The sequence below is a fragment of the Pantherophis guttatus genome, chromosome 13 (genome assembly GCF_059756535.1).
Source record: "Pantherophis guttatus breed Tessera chromosome 13, ASM5975653v1, whole genome shotgun sequence".
Classification (NCBI taxonomy): Eukaryota; Metazoa; Chordata; class Lepidosauria; order Squamata; family Colubridae; genus Pantherophis; species Pantherophis guttatus.
In genome coordinates this window covers 24,161,823-24,186,645 of record NC_142075.1, presented here as the reverse complement: position 1 = coordinate 24,186,645, position 24,823 = coordinate 24,161,823, and the positions used below count along the sequence as shown (strand labels likewise).

The 24,823-nt window shown below is 42.9% G+C and overlaps 1 protein-coding gene across 4 annotated transcripts in view; it reads left to right on the top strand.

Annotated features, from left to right (window-relative positions):
* Positions 1–24,823, top strand: part of THSD4 (thrombospondin type 1 domain containing 4) — a 151,438-nt gene that overhangs the window by 91,965 nt on the left and 34,650 nt on the right. For all 4 annotated transcript variants that reach the window (XM_034409438.3, XM_034409439.3, XM_034409440.3 and 1 more), the window contains one exon: positions 11,888–12,092. In XM_034409438.3, the coding sequence (XP_034265329.2) occupies positions 11,888–12,092 (205 nt within the window). The remainder of the gene's footprint in view (positions 1–11,887; positions 12,093–24,823) is intronic.

Sequence of the window (24,823 nt, the reverse complement as noted above, 5' to 3'; positions counted from 1 at the left end):
CCATGAACGGATTGATATCGATCCCACACTTTTGCCATGAAAAGGTTGTTTTGATGGGATGAGTGGAATGCAACTCTTTGTATATAGCGTGTTGTGAAACGAAAGGAAAAGTGAATAAAACAGAAAGGGGGAGGGTTTTTAGAAAAAGTTTTGATTTTTCAGAGAAGTTTTTTGAAAGGTTCCTTTGTCCTTGAGGGCAAAGTTGGGGGGTTTTGTTGTTGTTTTTTTTTAACTGTGTCTCTGCCAACCTCAACTTATTTCTTTCCTAGCTTTGACTAGGAACAGATGTGAATGGAAGTCTTCTTGGGCGGGTTTTCAAGTACCAAAGAGCTGATGAGGCAGCTGTAAGTGAAAGTGAAACATATTGGAACACCCTAAAAAGCCATCCGGCCCATTTTCAATGTGAGGTTGGGAAGCTTACATCTTTACGGCCTTAAGCAAGGAAACTGTGATGGCCCAAACAGCTGGTGTAAGCTATGGGGCAGTCCCAGGAATACCACCACCATATGTTCAGAAATTATTCCGTGGAAAGTATGCTGTAAGCCAGGGTTTCCCAACCTTGACAACTTTAAGGCCCGTGGACCTCCAACTCCCAGAGTTGGCTGGGGAATTATGGGGGTTGAAGTCCACCAGTGTTCAAGTTGCCAAAGTTGGAAAACCTTGCTCTTAAGCTGAGGTCATTTTCATCAGTATGGCATTGGGTTGACAAGAAATGGGTAGTAACTAACCCTTTGGATGAAGTTCCTCCATGTCACTTCTTCTGCTTCAACGTGTGACTTTGTAGTCCGGTGTCAGTTTGCAAGGAAGCTGTCTCTCCAGGGTCTTCCATTGTGTATTTTCCTTGTAAGTGGAACTAAAACATTTGCCATCCAAGGAGGCTGCCACACCACCATAATTTTAAATTAAATTTTTAAATTAATTTTTTTTAAAATTTTAACTTCAAGACTTCTGGTCATCTTGTCTGTCACCCATCTTCAAACCCTCTGAGATAATCAATACTTCCTCCAGTTTACCAACCAAGGAAAGCCGAAAATGTCATTCAGATGGTGTCCTATTCCAGATCATACCCCAAATATTACCCTGATAGGGATAGGAAATAAACGAAATAATTGGAGTTCCTAACTGGTGATAGATAGTAGTTTTTATTATGGAAGTCAGATTTCTAATTTCCGTGCATTTCTCTGGAGCTTTCCTTTCCCTCTTCTTTCAGGATTTCAATTTGAAGATCAATAATCTTTCAACTCTCTTGTTAGCTTTTGGTGTGCAATCAAAAGCGGAACAATTTGACTCAAATCAAATCAAGTCCAATCAAATCTTTCTTACGATCATACAGTAGAATAGCATAAAAACAATTTAAATTCTCAACCTTTGAAAGAAAGGGATGGAAAGAAATTAAAGAAGGCAATTGAAATCCTTTCCTTTTTTTCTTTAAATATATACACACACACACACTGAAACATTTTTTTAAAAATATGAAAAACACTGACTCTGGTATTCTTGGAAGTGTGAAACTTTAGGATAATATGAAACACATGAAAATCAGTGTTCAGGATTCTTTCAAAAACCTGTTGGCGATCTTTCAGCCGAATTCAGTGAATTTGGATTAAACTCTTCAGTACACACCCAGATTCTCGTATTTTTCTTTAAATAGAGTTACATTCACTCTATTTAAGCCAAATTTGCATCAACCAAGACAAGGGGCGGAGATGGGGCTGAATCCCTCTACATTTCTGCATGTCTCCCAAAATTCATGAGCTTGAGCCAGTTGTCCAAGGAGAAAGCATTTCATGAGTCTTCTCCTATAGAGACACATTGTTCCTTAATTTGGGAGTATGTTCCCTGGGGCTCAATACTCTGTGACTCAAATGAAACATAGACAATTACATCCAGACAATCTGGCTATCCATTCTTCAGCAGGTCAAGCCTGGGAGTCTACCTTCAACTGAGCAGAGAGATTTACATCTACTGTGATTTTGCAAAGCTTGCTTAATTTGGGAATATCCATAGATTCATTAGCCATATTTTTCCTGGAAAAATGGGCAGCCATGATGGATGGATGATTGATGGATGGAGAGATAGACAGACAGACAGATACAGGGGTGGTTGCTGGGGATTTGCAGGGGTTCAGGAGAACCTCTAGCTAAGATTCTGTGCAGTTCGGAGAACCCCCAAATCCCACTCCTGGCTGGCCCGACCCACCCCACCCCATCCCTCCCAGGAGTCCCCATGCAGCCCATTTTGGATGCAGGTAAGTGCAGGGCATGTACAGAGGCTTGAGGAGGGTGAAAAACGGGCCTTCTTGAGGTTTGGGCCTGTTTCCGACCTCCAGAGGGCCTCCGGAGCCTGGGGAGGCCATTTTTGCCCTCCTGGAGGCTTGAGGAAAGGCTCAGGAGCCTGGGGGGGCAAAAACACCCCTCCCCCACCATGGTGCAGGAGGCCAATTAGGCCACACCCACCATGGCCATGCCCACCCAGCAACTGGGCAGAGAACTCCTTGCTAAAATTTTTGAATTCCACCCCAGGATGGATGGATGGATGGATGGATAGATAGATAGATAGATAGATAGATAGATAGATAGATAGATAGATAGATAGATAGATAGAAGAAACAGCTTCTCTGGAATTCCCATTTCAAAAAGAAACTTGAGCATGGCCTCTTGAATACTAAGGCAGGACCTTGTCAAGTGAAGGCCAACTTGTCATCAATGTCTGCTTGATTTAAATGTTCCAACCTTGTTGGCATCTTATAGAGGAAAAAGTCCTCGTATATTCATCATTCATGACAACTGAAGTGTCAGAGAGGGATGATTCACAACAAAGATTTGTGGTGGATGGGTCAGTGTGCGTGAGGGAGGAGGAGAATTACCTTTGCAGGCATTTGCTGTTAGTCCACATTGGATGTTGAGCATATTCTGAAGTTCAAGAGATTTTTTTCAAGAATGGCCGTTTCTAATCCTTCAATAAGCCATGAGCCTTCACGTAATTCTGAATATACATTTCTCCAAGGAGCCTGGACACTCTGAGAAACTTCAAATGTTTATTGTTTGTAACCCCTTTTCTACAGATAAAAAGTTGCATTTCTTAAAAACCTCCAGATAGGGTACCTGCTGAAGATTAGACTGGGAATCTTAAATAAACTCTTTCTGAAGTGAGGGGAAAGCAAAAACAAAAAAACAAACCAAAGCAGAGTCGAAACTCCATATTTTTTTAGCTGCAATCCCGATGAATTTATAGTCATCCTCCTCTAATTCTTCAAGCTCTATTGTGGTTGCTCATTTTTGTCCCAATCTGTGCTGGAGAAAATTGAGTTTAATTTGTTGCTTTTTGCTTTGCCAAGTTATTATGGGCATCTGGTGCAGCTGAAAGGAGGAAATGACTCAGGTTTTGAATGTGGTCCCCCTTCTTCCATTAGTGTGGGTAGATCTTTGGACTTTCTGCCTCCTTTCCCACAAGTTATTTATTAAGTGGTTGTGTAATGCAAGGGCAGGAGGCCACATCATTCCATCTGAAGAAAGCCATGGATCTGATACATCTTCAAGATGATTGGATCGTCCGTTCGGTCTGCCTTTCCAAGGGCCAGTAATTGTATTTTGAAATACCTCCAAGAAGCCCTTCTTTGACCATTTTCCAAAGTTCTTCAACGTCTTATTTATGTGGGACATTTACATTCTACTTTTCCTTTAAGTAGTTCCAGACAGTGTGCCTGGATCCATTCCTTACTTTCTCAACAACTGGGTGGGAAATTGGGGATCAGAGGCATTTGTGAAAATGGTGGCTTCACTCTTGCTGGGGAGAATGGATCTGGAGACTTCAAGTTATTTCCAAATGAGTCGAAAACAAGGATAATAACAAAGTAAGCTTCTTTGGACGTCCTGTTCCATAGCTGAGGAAAAGCTGGTCACCATAAATATCTCCTTATTAGCCAATTATCTTTCTTCACTTAGAAGCAATCGGGCCTCCAAAGAGGAATTGAACTTAAGGTAGAGGTGGACCATTAACATTGGACTCCAATGTCAGGATCTCTAAGTTTCTTCTTGCCACCAATCACAGAAGAGAAGCTAGGATGTTATGGCTTCACTCCAGAAGATGCTTTCTCCACCTGTTTCCAAACCCTTTGTTGAACAAGTTTTTAGAGAGAGAATCTGTAGGAGATGACCAGGCTGGGCCTGAGGGAAGACTCAAACACGCCATCAGTCTTGAGATCCTTTGCACCCACAAGAGATCCAGCCCACCTTGAAAATGCATGAGAAAATCAAGGTAGTCCAGGCAGTTCAAATAAATATAAAGGTTTATTGCAAGCTTATGCTCTTTACAAGAATCTGACCTACTAATGGTCAAAGCAAACAGGCGGTAGATAAGAGTCGACAGAATTCAAGTTGGACTGGACTTAGCTACCTGGCGGGGTGAGGGGAGCAGGAGAGAAAATACTATTTATACTAACACTTGGATGTCTCCTCCATTTCATGTTAGAAGCATTGCTACTTTTTATTTTTTTATCAACCAGAAGAAAATAACAGCTGCCTCAGAATCCCTCAGCCTATAAAATGTTTACTGTACAGATATGGTTCATAGCGCTGATCTGATCTGATCATTACAAGATTTGACGTCTGTCCTCCAAAGTGCATTACAGTCCGAAGACAGTTCCCGGCCTAATTGTCCTTGAACCCCTGCCAAATGCTTCAGCTTCATGGAAGAGAGAATTTGGATGAAGACAACGGCATCGCAGATCAAGCTGGAGAGAGCTTCTTGGCAGTGCCAAGACTTCCCACACGAGTTAACATGCATGATGGCTCCGTTCCAGAGATCAAGGCACGTTGGAGTTCTGTCACTCAGGTCTCCCTGACAGGTCTCGTGAAGATTAGAAATAGGACTTTTCCTTATCAATAATAAAAAAAAAAAGCCAATCACACAAAGCTAAAGTTCTTTGTGAACTACTGTATGTAGCACAATCAGAAGAAATGAAACATCCTTTTCCTTCAGGTCCTTACGCTCAGAAAGGTACTGACCCTGACTGGCTATAATTAAGTAGGACCAACAGGTGATCATGAAAATACAGCCAATACACATTACAAATACCGTTTCCCTGGATTGTTAGTCATTAACTAAGCACTGCCAATATTTGCAAGATCCAATCTGGGTGGGTCACCAGGTCCAGAGTTTTGGTCTTCTGAGCTTTCGGACTCATTTGGAACCCATCTTCAGGGAACTTCTCTCTAGCCAGAAGACATTCCCTAAGATGGGCTCCAGCATCAGAACCTTCCTTCCTTCCTTCCTTCCTTCCTTCCTTCCTTCCTTCCTTCCTTCCTTCCTTCCTCTCTACCACCTTCATCTTCTCCATCTTCTCCTCCACCTCCTTCCTTTCTTCCTTCCTTCCTCTCTACCACCTTCTCCTTCTCCTCTATCTTCTCCTCCACCCCTTTCTCCTTTCTTCCTCCCTCCCTCCCTCTCCCTCTCTCCCTCCCTCCCTCCCACCTTCTCTTCTATCTTCTCCTCCACCCCTTTCTCCTTCCTTCCTTCCTTCCTCTCTATCTCCTTCTCTATCTTCTCCTCCACCCCTTTCTCCTTCCTTCCTTCCTTCCTTCCTTCCTCTCTATCTCCTTCTCTATCTTCTCCTCCACCCCTTTCTCCTTCCTTCCTTCCTTCCTTCCTCTCTACCTCCTTTTCTTCTCCTCTATTTTCTCCTCCACCCCTTCCTCCTTTCTTCCTCCCTCCCTCCCTCTCCCTCTCTCCCTCCCTCCATTCCTCTCTACCACCTTCTCCTCTATCTTCTCCTCCACCCCTTTCTCCTTCCTTCCTTCCTTCCTTTCCACGATCCCCTTCTCATTTTTCTTCTTCTTCTTCTTCTTCTCATCCTCCTCCTGCTTCTTTCCCCTCCCCTTTTGTTTCTCCACCTTCTTCTTCCCTTCCTTCTCTTCTTCATTCTCCTCCATTTTGTTGGCAGCAAAACATCCCAGACTGTGCCACTATGTTTTGAAAACAGAATATTCTATTTTCGGGCAAAGAGTTATTGTGTCTCTCTCTGTGTGTGTGTGTATGAGGGGGGGGAGGGATAAGAAAGGAAATCAGCAAGAGGGGAATTTCTTGCATGCAGTTTTATCAACAATCTTTTTTTCCCCCAAAACCACAGATATACAGGCATTTCCAGAGAATGTCAACATTGCCCTGTTGCTCAGAATCTCTCAGAAGAACAAAAACCAGATCAGGATGATGAGTGTGTGTGTGTGTGTGTGTGTGTGTGTGTGTGTGTGTTGCATGGGTGTGTGCCCTGGTGAAATTCTGCAAGATGGTAGTGATGGTGTTGCCCGCACAGCCCAAAGGGGGCAGGACTTGCATTGCGATGCCGCACCTGTCACCTCGCAGATTGTACCTATTTTTGTCGCATTTTTGTCTTGGGTTGTTCTCTTTTGTTGACTTCTTCTTACAGTTGTAAATTCCACCTGGCAGCTGGGCAGGGAGGTTTTATCGCTCTTATTGTATTTCGGTCTGCTTTTATGGGCCATTTTTATTCTTGTAGCCACTTCGCTGCTCACTGACCGTAAATAAATGCAATTTGGGTCTCGTGGATTTGGGCCCTTGCCTGTAGCTCCCCATCAGCTGAGCTGACTACACCTGACTTGGAGGTGTCAGCTTGGAGATAAGACGGGTCTCTCCAGCCCCATATATTTTTCCTTTCCCACATTCTGGGATATTCACCAAGGATCTGGGGAGAGATTTCATTCCTCTGTATTGATCTGAGCAGCCCCAGGGTTAGATTTGTGGCCGCAAAGGTGACCACAGTGGGAGGGAAACTTTTCTGCTTTTGTGACAGCAAATAAGCGGCTGTAGAAAAACACCAGAACTGCCAGGAAAGCATGATATGAATTTCTAACCTCTGATTTTAGCTCTTTTATTACCGATGGAAGCAAGGCTCTTTCCAGCAAGGACAGTGTGAAAAAAAATAAAATAAAACCAAGAGATTATAAATAGTGGGTTTTTTTTGTTTTTTTTTAAAAACCCATTTCAATATTTTATGGATCAAGTATCAATTGGCATGCATTTACAGGAGTCCCAGGATCAAGAGATCACACAAGGAAAAAAAAGATTGCAAAATTGCATGCAGCTCTCTTAACAACTGCATCACTTAGCAACAGAAGTTCCCGGCCCAATTGTGGTCGTAAGCCAACCATTCCTTGTATTTTACCCATGGTGAAATCTTAAAAGCAAGGTCTGTGTAACTCTGCCCCTCTTCTCCTCTTTTTAAAAAAATACTAGACTCTGCACAAATGGACCGATTAATGCTGAAGATAAAAGAAAAAGAAGACACAGAATATTTTCGAACTTGGGGCTTGTTTTATCAAGTGGTTGGATAACAGAGGTAGTAACTAGGAACTGAAAAAGTATTATTATGGAAGCAAATTGACCCAGATAGTACGCTGTTCAGTAAGCACTTATTGTATGAAAATAAATAAATAAATTGGGGAGAAAAAAGAAGAAGTTGTTCCTGGCCCAATTGTGGTCTTAAATCAAGGATACCTTGTATTTTACCAATGGTGAAATCTTGAAAGCAAGGCCTATGCAGCTCTGCCCCTCTTCTGGGAAAGCAGAACAACAATTGTGTGAGATCACGGTGTGGGAACGGAGTGGCCAAGGATCCCTCAGAAAAAGCTTTGGACAAAAATGTCAGGGCCCTCCAAAGTTTATGGCTGGGATGTCCTCCACGACGTCTTGTGGGTCTCTCTTGAAAGGGCTTTTTCCACTGTGCCCAGCATGACATGTCTTCGTTCCTCTGACTCTGTGTTTCTATGAATCACCTCCATGGCAGTTGATGGGGACCATCACTTCCTCTCTTCTCCTGCAGCATTCAAAAGGACAATGGTTGAAGGGCTAATTTGGAGCCTGAGGATGGAAGTCAGCAGGAGACTTCCGTGTGAAAAGTCTTCTGGAAAAGGGCATCAGATGGCCAGTTGCCTACTCCAAAATCCCCAGCGCATAACTCTTCCGGCTCCAGCCCTCTCCTCTTCTATCGGAAGCCTGGATGGAGGTTGCTGCTAGGATTCTGGAAGAGATGGGCAAGGAGATTTAAAGCAAAAGCTAAAAAAGGCAGGAGCTCGGACGAATCGCAACACACATACACACAAAAAGCTGTGTCTTTCCCAAAACTTTGGGTGAGCCTCCGTGCTTCTTTGAAGAATTGAAATACAGCTGTCCCGGGAGAGGAGTTCATGCATCTCTTAAAACGGGTTTGTGGGAACGTAGCTCACAGCCAACAAACAGACCAACCGATGTCTGATGTGTGCTGGGTTTTTTTGGCAAAACATGTTTGACTTTGTAGCCCTTGCTTTGTTCCAGGAAGATGTGTTGGTCAGGGGGAGAAAAAAAAAAGTGCAATTCCAGATAATTCACTGCAGATTATTTATGCTTTGCAGTGTAAAGAGTCCGGAGGAGTTGTATCTTTCTTATGTTCCACCCAATGAAGTTTTGGCACCGCAAAATCATCCATTCACTGAGTTTTACAGTCCACTGTCAATTTGTCCTAAATCTGGATTAGTTTAAGGGTATAATGGCCTAATAAACACAATGTATTTGGTCATCATTATTTTTGGCTTACTTTTTCTGTGGTTCATTTATTTGTTGAAAAGATTTGTCGGGCTGCCCACCTTATAACGCAACTCGGGGCAGCTCACAACCATCGTAAAAACCTCCAACCACAAAGCCACAAACCGTCGTTCAATTGTGGCTTACGCTAGGGTTACGAAGCCAGTGGGCCTTTGCTGTTCACCAGCATGCAGCAATATGTTCTTTGCCGTTGTGGTTAAAAAATTTTCTGGTTCCCATTTAGAGGCTGGAAATGGTCATCTTTGCTCTAAAGAACACCACAATGCGTCTTATCTGTCGTGGGATCTGTGCAAAATGCCAGCCGTGGAGGCTCCATAGGAAATGAGGAGATCAAATATTCTGAGTTATGCAAGTCATGTTTTTGAACTCAGTGGAAGGGCATTTTTGCTCTTTGTGTAACTGTCTGCAACTTGGCTTTTCTAAGAGTGATTTAATACCCAGGAATAAGGGGGGAGGAAGCCCAAAAGCCATTTTTCTTGTCCTCCAGATGTGATCCTTCTCTGAATCCCATTTTCTCCTGCCCACGTGGTTTCTGAACTGAAATGATGATGAAGAGAAGGACTAGCGGGTGACATGATAGCAGCCTTCCAATATCTCAGGGGTTGCCACAAAGAAGAGGGAGTCAAGCTATTCTCCAAAGCACCAGAAGGCAGGGCAAGAAGCAAAGGATGGAAACTAATCAAGGAGAGAAGCAATTTAGAATGAAGGAGAAATGTCCTGACAGTGAGAACAATTAATCAATAGAACGACTTGCCTCCAGAAGTTGTGCATGCTCCAACACTGGAAGTTTTTAAGAAAAGATTGAACAATCATTTGTCTGAAGTGGTGTAGGGTTTCCTGCCTAAGCAGGGGGTTGGACTAGAAGACCTCCAAGGTCCCTTCCAACTCTGTTATTCTGTATTCAGATCTGTGTCTCTATCCAACATAATCCTATAAGTGAAAGTTATTCTTTATTCTTTCTCTTCTTGGTCTGGACTTTCATTCTGAATTTTCATTTTTACTAGGGGAGGCCCAGAACGGGCATCTTGGTGCACAAATTTGGGGGGATTAATTTTTTATCCATCCATGTACTTCGCGGAGGGTAAATAGCCCCCTCGTTGATTGGGGAGACAGCTCGTTCACAACTGCTAGTCTCACTCGGAAGTTCCTAATGAGTTTCCAAGGATTCCCAGAGTTTCTCCTGAATCACTTGAATGAGCAAATACAAAAAGTCCCCCGAAAGAGCTGGTGTTATTATTATATTTCTTTTCAGATTAATTAGCGAAAGTTGAGCCAATCTTCAACCTCAACTCGCTCATTTCTCATTTTGTTTGGCCTCCTGGAGCCCCTTCTTTCAAAATTCAATATAAACATGACACAAGGGTCTGTGGAACAGAAAAACAGAAAGACAGAAGAAGTTTAAACCAGCATTAATTGAACCTGCATAACTTGAAGAAGATGTTGGATAACCATTTGTCTGAAGGGTTTCCTGCCTAAGCAGGGGGTTGGACTAGAAGACCTCCAAGGTCCCTTCCAACTCTGTTCTTCTTTTCTCTTCTCTTCTCTTCTCTTCTCTTCTCTTCTCTTCTCTTCTCTTCTCTTCTCTTCTCTTCTCTTCTCTTCCCTTCCCTTCCCTTCCCTTCCCTTCCCTTCCCTTCCCTTCCCTTCCCTTCCCTTTCCTTCCCTTCCCTTCCCTTCCCTTCCCTTCCCTCCTCTCCTTTCCTCTTCTCTTCTCCAAGGTCCCTTCCAACTCTGATATTCTATTATTTTTAGATTCCAAGAATGTACTAATGCGAAAGAGGAGTCTTTTGTTTGGAAAGAAAGTGATGCAATAGATTCCTTTGAACTCTTCTCCCAGCTGGAAGAGAAGATCCAGCTTGAGAGATAATGCCTTGCAAAAGAAAAAAGAAGAGAGAGAGAGGGGCTTTAATCTCTCCCAAATTCTTGATGGAAAATCGTCTCCTTTAACCTCGCTCCATCTTGGGCTGCATCCTTCCCCCCTGCTGCCTTCTTCCTGCCCTGCCCCATTCATATCATCTGCTCACAATATATCCCTGTGAAAAATGGAGGAAAACAGGCAACCCACTCTGTCATCCATCACGAACTCGGCTTCTCCATTGTGCTGTGGGCTGAACTTTTTCTCCATTCTCAGAAACATTCCTAAGTGCTGAGCTGCTTGGAGCAGCTGCCTTGAAAGTCAACACACACCGACAAAGAGAGAGAGAGAAAAAAATCAACCTGCCAGAAAAAATTGCTTTATTTTTCACCCCTAAAATTGTTTTGGCCAAAGGCCCAAGTCCAGCGATATTCAGTTTTGGACCAATTACAGGTGTCTGGCCCAAACTGCCATAACTCATCAGAGTTATAAATACCTACTTCGGGCCTTTGGAAGAGAAAGCTCCTCTAGCAAGGCAGCAGAATAAAGAGTTTCTACTGTGTATCAACGTCTAGCTGAATGATTGTCATACCAGTATTTATTATTTTTTCAGTAGAACCCAGAAGCTACTTTCAAAGGAAGTGATGACAACTTAGTGAATTCCATTGCTTAGAGAAGGGGGAGTGAACAAAGTCTGGCTTGGTTTGGGGAGTAAATTGGGCCAGTTGTCATTTCATTGGATTCCATCAGGAAAGACTTTCTAAAGAACTTTCAAGCAAAGGAATCATGAACAAAAGTACCATTGCGTTGTGTTGTGTTGCATTGTGTTACACTAGTAAACTAGACTACACTAGACTTGATGACTTGGCGACTTGACTTGACTTGACTTCAGTGGTGAAATCCAAATTTTTTTACTACCGGTTCTGTGGGCGTGGCTTGGTGGGCGTGGCTTGGTGGGCATGGCAGGGGAAGGATACTGCAAAATCTCCATTCCCACCCCACTCCAAGGGAAGGATATTGCAAAATCCCCATTCCCTCCCCACTCCTGGGGGAAGGTTATTGCAAAAAGAGCTGAGGTGGCGCTGTGGTTAGGGTGCAGTACTGCAGCTACTTCAGCTGACTGCTAGTTCAGCAGATCAGCAGATCAAATCTCACCGGCTCAAGGTTGACTCAGCCTTCCATCCTTCCGAGGTGGGTAAAATGAGGACCCAGATTGTTGGGGGCAATAGGCTATTTAGTATACTGTCGATTGTTGTAAGCTGCCCAGAGTCCTCAGAGAGTGGGCAGCATAGAAATATGAATAATAAATAAATAAATAAATAAATAAATAAATAAATAAATAAATAAATAAACTGAGTTTTACTCTGCTCTCTTGAAACTAGTTCTGATGCATTCCATATATTGACCTCTTGAGTCTCTGTTTCTTTTCCGTGACAGAGTATTGGCTGCGATGACTACCTGGGTTCCGATAAGGTGGTGGACAAATGTGGAATCTGTGGAGGGGACAACACAGCCTGCAGGGTGATCTCAGGAGTCTTCAAGCACAGCCTGACCAACCTTGGCTACCACAAAATAGTAGAAATTCCAGAAGGGGCCACCAAAATCAACATCACAGAGATGTCCAAGAGCAACAATTACTTGGGTAAGTAGTCCATCTCTCCCCAAAAAAGTCTTCTTCTAGTTGGGTGATCTGTTAGTACTGCAGATGCCAGAATTTAGGATTCCTGGGTGCAGTAGGTCCCAAGTGATTTGGAAGAAACCAGATTGAGAATAATGTTTCTGGAGGAGGAGGCATAAAAGCAAAAGAAAAAAGAAAAAAGAAAAAAGAAAGAAAAGAAAAGAGTCAGCCCATGTTGGTTTGAGAAGTGTGTTGTTTGGAACATTGTTTGTTGAATGAAACCGTCTAGGAAGATCGTGCAGGAAGATTGTTTCTTCCTAGAAAGGATATCAGTCAAAAGAAAGCTCATGAGATCACTTACTGGTGGAAATTGAACCATTGCGGGAATGCTGAAAAACAATAATAGGCCATGTAAAGAGTATTAGGTGATGCCCAAAGTGATGTGTGAGTTAATACATGAGATGATCTAGAAGTGGAGGACCTGAAAATTGATCTGTGCAATCGGTTCCCTTTGGTCACACCTTCTCCTCCCCCTCCTCCTCCTCCTCCTCCTCCTCCTCCTCCTCCTCCTCCTCCTCCTCCTCTTCCTCCTCCTCCTCCTCCTCCTCCTCTTCCTTCTTCCTCCTCCTCTTCCTCTTCCTCTTCCTCCTCTTCTTCTTCTACTTCTCCTCCTCCTTCCTCTTCTCCTTCCTCCTCCTCCTCCTCCTCTTTCTCTTCCTCCTCTTCTTCCTTCTTCCTCCTCCTCTTCCTCTTCCTCCTCTTCTCCTCCTCCTCCTCCTCCTCCTCCTCCTTCTTCCTCTTCCTCCTCCTCCTCTTCCTCTTCCTCCTCTTCTTCTTCTACTTCTCCTCCTCCTCCTCCTCCTCCTTCTTTTGTAAGAAAGTTTTCTGAAGTGACTTTTGTGATAGTATGGTTGAATTCCAAAGTTTCCCTCTTTGCATCACTCCCCCTAAGTTGCTCTACTGCTCCCGTTTTCATCTACTTCGTCTGTAATATAGACGGGACCTCATTGCTCCCTAGACATCCATATGTGAAAAGAGGAAATACGCTTTGCTTCTGATGTAAGCAAAATGCCTGGTAGTCAGCAGGACGGAGCAGCAACACTGGGAGATTGATCTGGTGCAGACAGGTCTTCAAATACATCTACCAAACCTTGGTACTAGCCAAGCTGTGAAACTCTAGGGACTGAACAAACCCTGGGAAACGGCATGTGGGTTTCCTTCCCAGGCATGCCAAGGAGTGCGATTCTTTTTTAGAACAAGAATGTTGCTATTTTTCTGCCCCATGAAAATGGCACGGTACATTCAATTCAAGGCAACTCCTAAAAAGGAACAGTATCAGAAATCAGCTGCAAAACTAATAACCGCAGTCTCCCACTAATGCTAAATTTAGAATAGAAAATAGAATAGAGCAACAGGGTTGGAAGGGACCTTGGAGGTCTTCTAGTCCAACCCCCTGGTCAGACAGGAAACCCTATACCGTTTCAGACAAATGGTTGTCCAATCTCTTCTTTAAAATTTCCAGTGTTGAAGCATTCACAACTTCTGGAGGCAAGCTGTTCCACTGGTTAATTGTTCTGTCAGGACATTTCTCCTTAGTTCTAAGTTGCTTCTCTCCTTGATTAGTTTCCATCCGTTCCTTCTTCTCCTGCCTTCAGGTGCTTTGGAGAATAGCTTGACTCCCTCTTCTTTGGGGCAGCCCCTGAGATATTGGAACACTGCTATCATGTCTCCCCTAGTCCTTCTTTTCATTAAACGAGACATACCCAGTTCCTGCAACCGTTCTTCATATGTTTGCATTGCTACTTTTGGATGGTGTGTTCAAAGTGTGTTCATCTCCACCAAAGGTGGTATAAACAAACTCGTGTCTCATTTAGATGTTTGCCTCCATCTGGTAACTCAGCCAACACATTTTGTTGTCCAAAAGCAAGGGGTTGATTGTTCAGCACCTGAGACGACATCATTTAAGCTATCCGATCAATGCTTCATTAAACTGAAACAGACCATAAAATTATCACCAAGGGTTCTTCTTTTTCACCCAGGGTTAAATCTTTCCTCATCTGTCAAAAATAAAAATAAAATAAATATGCATATATATTTTTTTAAAAAAAGCTGAGATTTAGGCATCTTACTTTTGGGAATGTTTTGAATTGTCTAGCTGCAACCTTTAGAAAGAACCTTTACCCATCTGTCTGTCTGTACGTGGATGCATATTTCTGTTTGTGTGGAGGAGGATCTGTCTGAAGAATACAATTGTGGGTTGCCTCTCCCTTTGGGACCTGAGACTCCTGTCAAAAGCACAACTGCTCGTGAGATTTGGTCAAAGATGCAAGGGAGAGATTTTGCATCGTCTGTTGTGCAAAAAAATAAATAAAAAAAAATGGGATGAGTTCAGAGTCCCTTTCTTGGAGTTGGTACAAGATTTCTGAGCTTTGGCCCACATCCTTGGGGCCTTGCCTTCAATAGTTCGGGGCTCTGACCTAGGCTTTCTTTATCTCCTTTGACACGCTGCCAAAGACCTAATTGGCAATTAGCCTTGCAAGGCCACACGGAGCACAGAGTCAAAACGGAGCTTCAGAATTTAAACCAACCAGAACGAACAAAGTTGCTTCCTGCAAAGACTCACGTGCCTTTGCTCCTCCTTTATGTCTTATGGGACGGGCCAATCATCTCCAAGCCTTACTTCTGAGTCGTCCCTTTTGTTTTAATTGTTCCTGCCTTCTGGCAGCTCTACGCATGCGCACACTGGGAACAGGCTCCTCCTGTTCCTCGGCCTCGCTGATGTCCAATTCTGGAGGCTCCAGAGGCAGCACATCACTCCCAGATGGCCCTGGCCCCCTCTCTGCCTCCGACGCAGAGCCCTCATCCGAGCCTTCCCCAGACTCCAGGACTGGCCCATGTTCCTCCCCAACCTCCTCACTGTCTGACTTTGCTGCCAGGTCCGCAGGCTGCCGGTGGCCCACAACAGGGGCCTCCTCCTAGATCTGGAACTATTCAACAGCACAACATAGCTTGGGAGAGAGAAGAAATTGACCCGGCTTGGCAGAAAATGTCTCACTTTACGTGCTGGATTCTGATCTGGCTAATAAATCTCCCTCCTTGAGATTCAGCGTAGCAGGGCTGCCATTATTTAAAACAACACTGGTTTTGATAAAGACCGTCAGAGTGCAAGATAAGGGAGGGACATGGATTGATGGCTTGGTGGAGCAGAAATTGTGGTTGAAGATCTCCAAGTTGCCTTGCCCAACCTCCTTGATGCTGGCTGGGGATTCGGGGTGATAAAATCCCTCACATCTGGAAGGAATAATGGTGGGGGGAGAGGCTAGACAACAGAGCTAGAACAGGCATTATCCAGTTCCATGAGGTAGACATTCCGCCATTCTGGTTCTCGGGTTGCATCTAAGCACATGTCCCACTCAACTGAAGACAACCACTTCTGAAGAGCAGATTAGCATTCCTAAAGGATAACATAGCGTCCTTACTGAACGGGCTGCTTTTCAGACTAATAAGGATTCCAAGAACCATCACCCCCAAACACACAGCGGCAGAGCCACAGCTTCCTGAGAAACGATGGACGCCTCATAGTCACCCCTACAAGGCTGCTCAAATGAAAGAACCAGGAAAATCCCACCGCTCCAGTGTACACAGATTTCTTTTGTGAGTTCAAATCCCACCTTAGGCGTGAGAGCCGGCTGGGTGACTTTGGGCCAGTCTTCCTCTCTCTCTCTCTCAGCCCAGCCCACCTCACAGTTGTGGCAAAAACCGAAGGAGAAAGGTGCGTTGGATATGTTCACCGCCTTGAGTTATTTGTAAAATGTTGTAAAAGTGGGATGCTTTTATCGAAGAAATAAATATGAGACAGTTGCTGGCCCAAAGGCACTCTGCTGGATTTGTGCCTCAGGAAGAACTAGAACTCCCCATCTCCTGGTTTACAGCTAGGTGCCTTTAACCACTACTTAACCAAACTCTCTTTGTAGCATACTGTACTGTAGTTTGTGCTGCAGATAAACAGAATATCTACTTTTAAATGCAGAAATTATTATTATTATTTTTGGGGGATACTGCTGTTGAAAGAAAAGAAAAAAAAAAACAGCCAAGGAAAAGAATGGTGTGAAAAGCTATTAATATTTTTGGTTGAGTCCTATTGAGGCATGAGGGAAGTTCGGTATTTGGAAGAATTATTTGCTTAGCACATGCTAAGGAGCCGGCATTAAAATGATGGTGGGAAAAAGCCCACAAATTTGATTAATGTGCAAGCTAAAAGTTATTTCTTGCTGTGTAAAGAATGCGTTTGGAAAAAGCCTAGAGTTATATTTCTGTCTTGGGTGGGAGCCTACGTCGCATCGCGGTTAACTCTTGCAGCCGACATCTGCTTAACACTTTGTCATGTTTATCCCCGTCTTCCTTCCCCGTTTTGAAATATTTCCCTTGAAATGTCACCTTGAAAGAAGAGATGAATAAAAGCAGAAGGAAACCTTTGAACAGAAATCTGTAGTTACAAGGAGCAAGCGAGTGCACAAAGGAGCACATTCCAACAAAATAGTGTATTTGTCCTTGGGGAGAAGATCTTTGATTGATTGTTTAGTTGGAAAACATCAGCGAGTTTCGGGTTTCTTTTTTGGCCACGGTGGACCTGCTGCTCACCTCCTTCGTACATTTTGATCAGCCGGCTCTCATGTATATGCATGTAAAGTCAGAAGGGTATTGGTTTGCTGTAGGATGTCGCATGCATGCAAAAGTTAAATAAAGGGTCTTAGAACCTGGAAAAATGGAGGAACTGGGAACTGGCTGTGTAGGACCTCTCAAAGTCAAGGAGCAGTGGAGGAAAATGGGGTAGGGTTTTCTGCTTGAACAGGATGTTGGACTAGAAGGACCAGGGGAGACATGATCACAGTCTTCCAATATTTGAGGGGCTGCCACAGAGAGGAGGAAGGGGGTCAAGCTATTTTCCAAAGCACCTGAAGGCCAGACAAGGAAGAATGGATGGAAACTGATCAAGGAGAGATTCAACCTAGAAATAAGGGAAAAAAATTCTGACAGTGAGAACAATCAACCCATGGAACAGAAGTTGCCTTCGGAAGTTGTGGGAGCTTCATGCCTGGAATCTTTCAAGAAGAGACTGGACTGACATCTGTCAGAAATGGTGTAGGGTCTCCTGCTTGGGGGGGGATTGGACTAGAGGACCTCCAAGGTCCCTTCCAACTTGTTATTCTGTTATTCTGAAAGGACAAAGATATCAAATTGCCCAACAAAGGGTCATCTCTAATACTTTGTCCTATCAAACTCTTTCAGTTTGGATCTGACCAAAGCCTAACTAGGCTCTAGGTCAGAACCATCTTCCTCCATCCTCTATTCATTTGCTGAACAAAAACTGAAATTCGCAGGCCACTTAGGGTGTCACCAAAGTTTTGAGCAAATCCTCATTGGGACCTTAACTTTATTGTTGATCTACTCAGCCAACAGATTCCATTCTTGACCCCCTGGGTGTTTTTTTTTTTTTAGCAATAAAGCTGAAAAATAGGGAACCAAACCAAGCTTCACCACTTGTTCCGAGTGCTACAGGGTCCCATCGCTTGTGCAGAAAAATGACTCAAGTGCATATGATTGATGTGTAAGCTAAAGTTATTTTTGCTGGGTGAAGAATGTATTTGGGAAAAAAGCAACAGGAGTTGTATTTCTGGTTTGTGTGAGAGCGTACAAATACCTCCTGCAGCCAACATGCATTTTGAACTGTGTTTTATCCCAAAATATTTAGCGTGGACTGTGTTGATTTGATCCAGTGAGATTCTTAATTCATATCAGATTTCTTTGAGATTTCTTAATTCATATCAGCTCTCTTAATCTAAATCAGATTTGGGTTATGTGGGAAACAGGGATGTTTCTAAACTGCGAACATGGATTTCTTTTGGTGCCTTCTTCCTGTAACAAATAATTGGAGAACTTCTGCCAACAAATTTATAATATTGGGTTAGAGACAGAGGTCAATTAAAGACAGTTTCCTGAGTTTCTGGGGAGAAGAACAGTTAAAAACCCAGCTTGTGTATTCTCAAATTTTATTCACCGTTTTCCCCTTATCTCGCTTCTTCAGAAATTGCCAACATGATTAAAAGATCAGTTTTCTTCAACTCCCTTTTGTCCCCCAGAACCTTTAATCACGCAGGCCATTAGTTGGTAATTTTAACCTCTCCCTGTTTCAGCCTTTGCTTCTGCAAGAGAACATGGCAGGTTTTGTTCTCTCCGTCTGAGAAATTCCACGCTTTATTACCAGAAAGAGCTGAAATGCTTAATAAAAGCATGCAAAAAGGCCCGGCTTTTATTTGCAAAAACAGTCAATCTCATTTTTACTATTAATGTGATGGAATTCAGGGCATCTTGTGCCAAGCTCTAAGTGATGAAAATGACAATCAGGTTAAAAACTCTCCCAAAGAAATCTGAACCCTACAGTTAATATTGACTCAGGTTCTTGACAAAACACTAGCTTGTGTTTGTTTTGATGTCAAGATCTGGGGCTGTAAGCCATCTGTCTTGATTATTGATCAATAAATAGTGGAATGAGAGCAATGCTTCATACTGGAAGCAGCTTAGATATTGTGTTGGGAGGTAGGGGATACATTAGTGAGTTTGCTGTGAGTTCTCAAGATGTGGTCTAGAATTGATTGATTGGTCTGTGCCATACAGTCACTGTCAGTTCTTAACCTAATAAATTGATTTTCTCCAGGACACATTGCCCCAACCTGGTCCTTCAAATCTTCCACCCATCACTGCTGTCCATCCATCTGGCCACTGGTCATCCCCTTCTTCTCTTTCCTTCACTGTTCCCAGCCTTTCCTATCTTCACTTAATAGAATAGAATAGAGTAGAGTAGAGTAGAGTAGAGTAGAATAGAATAGAATAGAATAGAATAGAATAGAATAGAATAGAATAGAATAGAATAGAATAGAATAGAATTTTTTATTGGCCAAGTGTGATTGGACACACAAGGAATTTGTCTTGGTGCATACGCTCTCAGTGTACATAAAAAGACAAGATACATTCATCAAGAATCATAAGGTATAACACTTAATGATAGTCATAGTGTACAAATAGCAATCAGGAAACAATATCAATATAAATTGTAAGGATACAAGCAACAAAATTACAGTCATAAGTGGAAGGAGATGGGTGATGGGAACGATGAGAAGATTAATAGTAGTGCAGACTTAGTAAATAGTTTGACAGTGTTGAGGGAATTATTTGTTTAGCAGAGTGGTGGCGTTTGGGAAAAAACTGTCCTTGTGTCTAGTTGTTCTGGTGTGCAGTGCTCTATAGCATCGTTTTGAGGGTAGGAGTTGAAACAGTTTATGTCCAGGATGTGATGGGTCTGTAGATATTTTATGTATATTTAATGTCTCTGAGGTGAATGAAATGAAATGAAAAATGAAATGAGGTAGGACAATTTGAGTCTGGTCATTTGGGCCTTGAGTGAGACCTCTGGAGTGATTTGTTTGTGGCCGTCTGAAGATCAGACGACCTATTTCAAACCATTGTGATCTGGCACCATGCTATGGTTCTTCTGAGAATAAGCAGATTAAATCCAGTCTCTTAAGAATATGGCAAAAACTATTCTCAAACTATAGATTTGGAGACAGTGGAGATCCATGGAGAAGGAAAACAAGTTTATGGTCCAGACATATGACATGGGAGAAATTTTATAGCTCTCAAAACTTTGAAGGAATTCTAAATATTGGAAGCAACATCTATATTATTGAAGTTTTCGCCAGCCAATTCCTGAACCTGAAAACTTGATATAATTCCTGTACAGATCAGGAAACGTTAAAAAAAATACTACCCTGAAGGAATAATAATAATAATAATAAATCCGGTTTCTCTGATTCTGCAATTTGGCAAGTGGTTAGAAGGCACTTTCTGAGGGCATCATGGATGCGCCAACTCGACTCTTAATTTGTATGCTAAGCCCCACTTTGGCTGTGCCCAGCCTTACTGTGACTCCTCACATTCTCAACATAAAAAAAAAACACTTTAATCCTTCTTTTGAATTTCTTAAGCTCTTCCCTTGAATTATGTAACGAGGCAAGGCGACTGATTTGAGATTAAGAGACCTTTTTCTCCCTCTTTTGGGAAATCTTGCAGGAGAAGTAATATTGCATCCTACGGATAAAGAGTTCAATTAATAAATCCTCCCGTTAGCTTTTTTAACGGCTTGATTACAGTTTAAAAATAGAGCTGCATTTAATTGGATTTGACCGTCTGGCTTCACCTAAACGCAGCCATTGAGTCCTGATGCATTTTCCAGTTAGCTTTTTTTTAAAGATGATCCCTATGGCCTCCTTCTGGTCCATGGTATTTTGTAGACAACCTGAAACTTCAGTGATGTTCAGGGACAGATAACAGATTAACAGAGTTGGAAGGGACCTTATAGGACATCTAGCCCAACCCCTCCAGCCCCCGCTCAAGCAGGAGATCCCTACACCATTTCTGACAGAGGGCAGTCCAGTCTCTTCTTGAAAGCCTCCAGGGATGAAGCTCCCACAACTTCTGAAGGCAACTTCTGTTCCATTGATTGATTGTTTTCACTGTCAGAAAGTTCCCCTACATTTCTAGGTTGAATCTCTCCTTGTTCAGTTTCCATCCATTATTCCTTGTCTGGCCTTCGGGTGCTTTGGAAAACAGCTTGACCCCCTTCCTTTCTGTGGCAGCCCTCAAATATTGGAAGACTGCGATCATGTCTCCCCTGGTCCTACTCTTCTCTTCTCTTCACTAGACCAGCCAGGCCCAGTTCCTGCAATGGTTCATCATTCTCCAGTCCCCTAACCATCTTGGTTGCTCTTCTCTGCACTTTTTCTAGAGTCTCAACATCTTTTTTATAGTGTGGTGACCAGAACTGAATGCAGTACTCTAGGTGTGGTCTTACTAGGGCTTTATAGCGTGGTATTAGTACCTCCCTTGATCTTGATCGTATCCCTCTGTTAATGCAAATTTCCCCTGTTTGGTACCCTCTATCTGGGTTGAACTGTGGAGCCACCATACATCTGTAGAACTCAGAGAGAAGGAGGTCTACAAGTGATATCTCCCCCTACTTTCAAATGTCCTGTTATTTCTTGGAGGTTGCTAAGGTTGACCTAAGATAGAGTGATGTGTCAATGTTGGCTCAACAAACTGTCTTCTCCTCCTCTTCTTCTTCCTTCTCCTTCTTGAATAATGCCATCACCATGTTTCCCATGCCTTCTTTTTCCTCATTCTCATTCCTGAATTTTGGTGATGACTTCATCCAGATTCAGTTTTCTCCTGGGCTGGTCAATTGTACATTTTCCAAGAAAACCACCATCCCATTTTGGAGCCCAAGCAGCTCTCAGAAGAAACTCCCAGGTTCCAAAAATGGATTGCATTCCATTCCATTCAAGGAAACAGACATTTTTCTTCGCAAATATTTTTTAAGACAAAACTCAGAACATGTTTTAGAGTTGGAGAGGCAGCAGCCAAGTCCCTCGGTCCCAGCACGGCCTATGAATTGAGTTGGATTAAGTGACCAAATCAGAAATTACATTCATCTGCCTCGGTCTGCTTAGGAGTCCTCCTTAAAAGATGCCCTCTTCCCTTCCGTTGTTTTTATGTCAAGGTTCCTTTCCATGAGTTTCCTGATACTCAGAAATCAGGTGTTGTCAGAACAGGACTAAGACTTCTTGGAAGAGGAAAGGATGGCGCTGAGTCAACAAAATAGTTCAGGGATTTCCAGAGCAGACTCAAACGATAGTTTTCTCCTGTAACAAATATGTAGTAAGCATTTTGTTGTTGTTGTTGTTGGAAATGAAGGTCCCAAGAACCTTTTGAAGGTGATTGACAAGGATGAACTTTCATAAAATAAAATTCAGGACAACTCACTTAATAACCGTCGTGGTCGTTTGTGGTCGTAAATCAAGGGCTATTTGTATTTAGGTAAAGGTAAACATGCATGCTAGTCATTCCCGACTCTTGGGGGCGGTGCTCATCTCCGTTTCAAAGCCAAAGAGCCAGCGCTGTCCGAAGACGTCTCCATGGTCATGTGGCCGGCGTGACTCAACGCCAAAGGTGCACGGAACGCTGTTCCCTTCCCACCAAAGGTGGTCCCTATTTTTCTACTTGCATTTTTTACGTGCTTTTTAGGTTGGCAGAAGCTGGGACAAGTAACAGGAGCTCACCCCATAATGTGGCACTAGGGATCCAAACTGCTGAACTGCTGACCTTTCGATCGACAAGCTCAGCATCTTAGCCACTGAGCCACCACGTCCCATCATTTCTATTTATTAACATCAATATTGCAGAAAGTTATGTTTGGAGATTGCCGAACTCATTGGCTAACTCTCTTTGGAAGAAGTTTGGAAGCATTCAACCTGTCCCCTTCCAATTGCAATTCTGGTTCAGAATTTGGAAATTCAGCCCATTTTCCCCTTCCCAGCATAGTTACTGCTATGGCAGGGAAAAGAGGCTATGTTGTTCAACATTTCCCCTTCTCCCCAGTGTAAAAACTCATCAAGGGTTTTAATTTGAACAGTGTGAAATGGGAATTCTCCATCCTGCGGGGTTTAGCAGTTTTATCACTCCATGTTCCAGACAGACAATGGTCTGCCCCTTGAATGGTTCTCATGCTGTTCAAATATCACTTCCCCCTCCCTCCTTGGCAGCCTCCCATTCATAAAGGGAATTAAAAAAAATGTCTTTCTCGCTCTCTAAAGCCCATTTCCAAACAATGCAGACACTGCATTTCTCAAGAAATCAGCTGGTTTTCCAAGAATTGGTGATGAAGGGTAAGTTTTCAGAAACATCCTGCTGATTTGCTGGTCGGAAAGCCAGTGTTTAAGCAACAAGAAAGAATCTGATGATAATTTAATCTGCTAAGGGACAAAGCCCTTCTCTGTGGCATTTGTTGCTCCTGCCTTGCCAAGCTTTCAACACCTTATTTGTCTCTGTATCGCAAGCATTTCTTTTGTGTAATCCCCAAATTCTGAAAAGTGCAGATATCGGGGGAAACACACCCCTATCTGTGAGTAAGTGGAAGAATGTTGAGGTCACATTCAGACCGTGGATTGGTTTGGGGTTTGGGTGGGGTTTGAGTCCAAGTTAAATGTCTCCATATTCCCGAAAAATGCACAATGCAACACAACCAGAATACAACACAATGCAGAATGCAATGGCAGTTTAAGAAAGCTTCATCTTTTTTTAAAAAAAATAGATAAACAAATATATTTGCCTAAATAAGCAAGAATATTTTAGCCTAAGGGCAGGAAGACTGTGATGCAGTGCTGGAAGAGAATGACTAACAGTGAAGGCATTCTGTGTTCCTGGAGTCATTATTCTATTAATTATAGAATATTTCACTCTCATCACCCGTTTTTCTGTGTGCTCAGAGGAAGTATGCAATGGAGTACCCCAAGGCTCTGTTTTAGGCCCAGTACTCTTCACCATCTTCATCAATGACTTGGACGAGGGTATAGATGGGGAACTCATCAAATTTGCAGATGACACCAAGCTGGCAGGAATAACCAACATTCCAGAAGATAGGCTTAAGAGAAGGATCTTGACAGACTTGAACATTGGGTGCTAGCTAACAAAATGATATTCCATGGTGAAAAAAGTAAGGTTCTACATTTAGGTATAGTATATGTGGTACCTTGCTCAATTGTAGTAACTGTGAGAGGGATCTTGGAGTCCTACTGGGCAACCATTTAAATACGAGCCAGCAGTGTGCAGCAGCTGCCAAACAAGCCAACACAGTTCTAGGCTGCATAAACAGAGGGATAGAATCCAGATTACATGAAGTGTTAATACCACTTTATAATGCCTTGGTAAGGCCACACTTGGAACACTGCATCCAGTTTTGGTCGCCACGATGTAAAAAAGATGTGGAGACTCTAGAAAGAGTTTGATGAAAAGAAGGACTAGGGGAGACATGATAGCAGTGTTCCAATATTTCAGGGGCTGCGAACCTATGGCACGGGTGCCACAGGTGGCATGCAGGACTAGGGGAGACATGATAGCAGTGTTCCAATATTTCAGGGGCTGCAATAAAGAAGAGGGAGTCAAGCTATTCTCCAAAGCACTTGAGGGCAGGACAAGAAGCAATGGGATGAAACTCATCAAGGAGAGAAGCAACTTAGAACTAAGGAGAAATTTCCTGACTGCGAGAACAATTAATCAGTGGAACAACTTGCCTCCAGAAGTTGTGAATGCTCCAACACTGGAAATTTTTAAGAAGAGGTTGGACAACGATTTGTCTGAAGTGGTGTAGGGTTTCCTGCCTAAGCAGGGGGTTGGACTAGAAGACCTCCAAGGTCCCTTCCAACTCTGTTTTTCTATTCTATTCTATTCTATTCTATTCTATTCTATTCTATTCTATTCTATTCTATTCTATTCTATTCTATTCTATTCTATTCTATTCTATTCTATTCTATTCGCAATGCAACTTCATTGAAACAGTTCTGGAGATTTAAAACTGAGCCAGAGCAAAGGTGGGGAATTAGTTTCCTTGGCTGTCCATGGTATTTTCAGTAGTCTTGGGTCCAAGTTCAAAGTTCAAAGGCATCAATAATCTTCCTATCCCGCCTTTAACTAAGTCCAATTTTGGCTTCCATAGAGATTCACGATGGAATATCATAGCTTGCATGTTTCTGAGATTGCACGATTCAGTGTTGTTCAGGCTACCTTATGCATCAAGATCTGCCTTTCTGGGAAACATCACCTTGTAATTCAGATGAAATTAATTTTGGAAGCCTGATAAGTGAAGG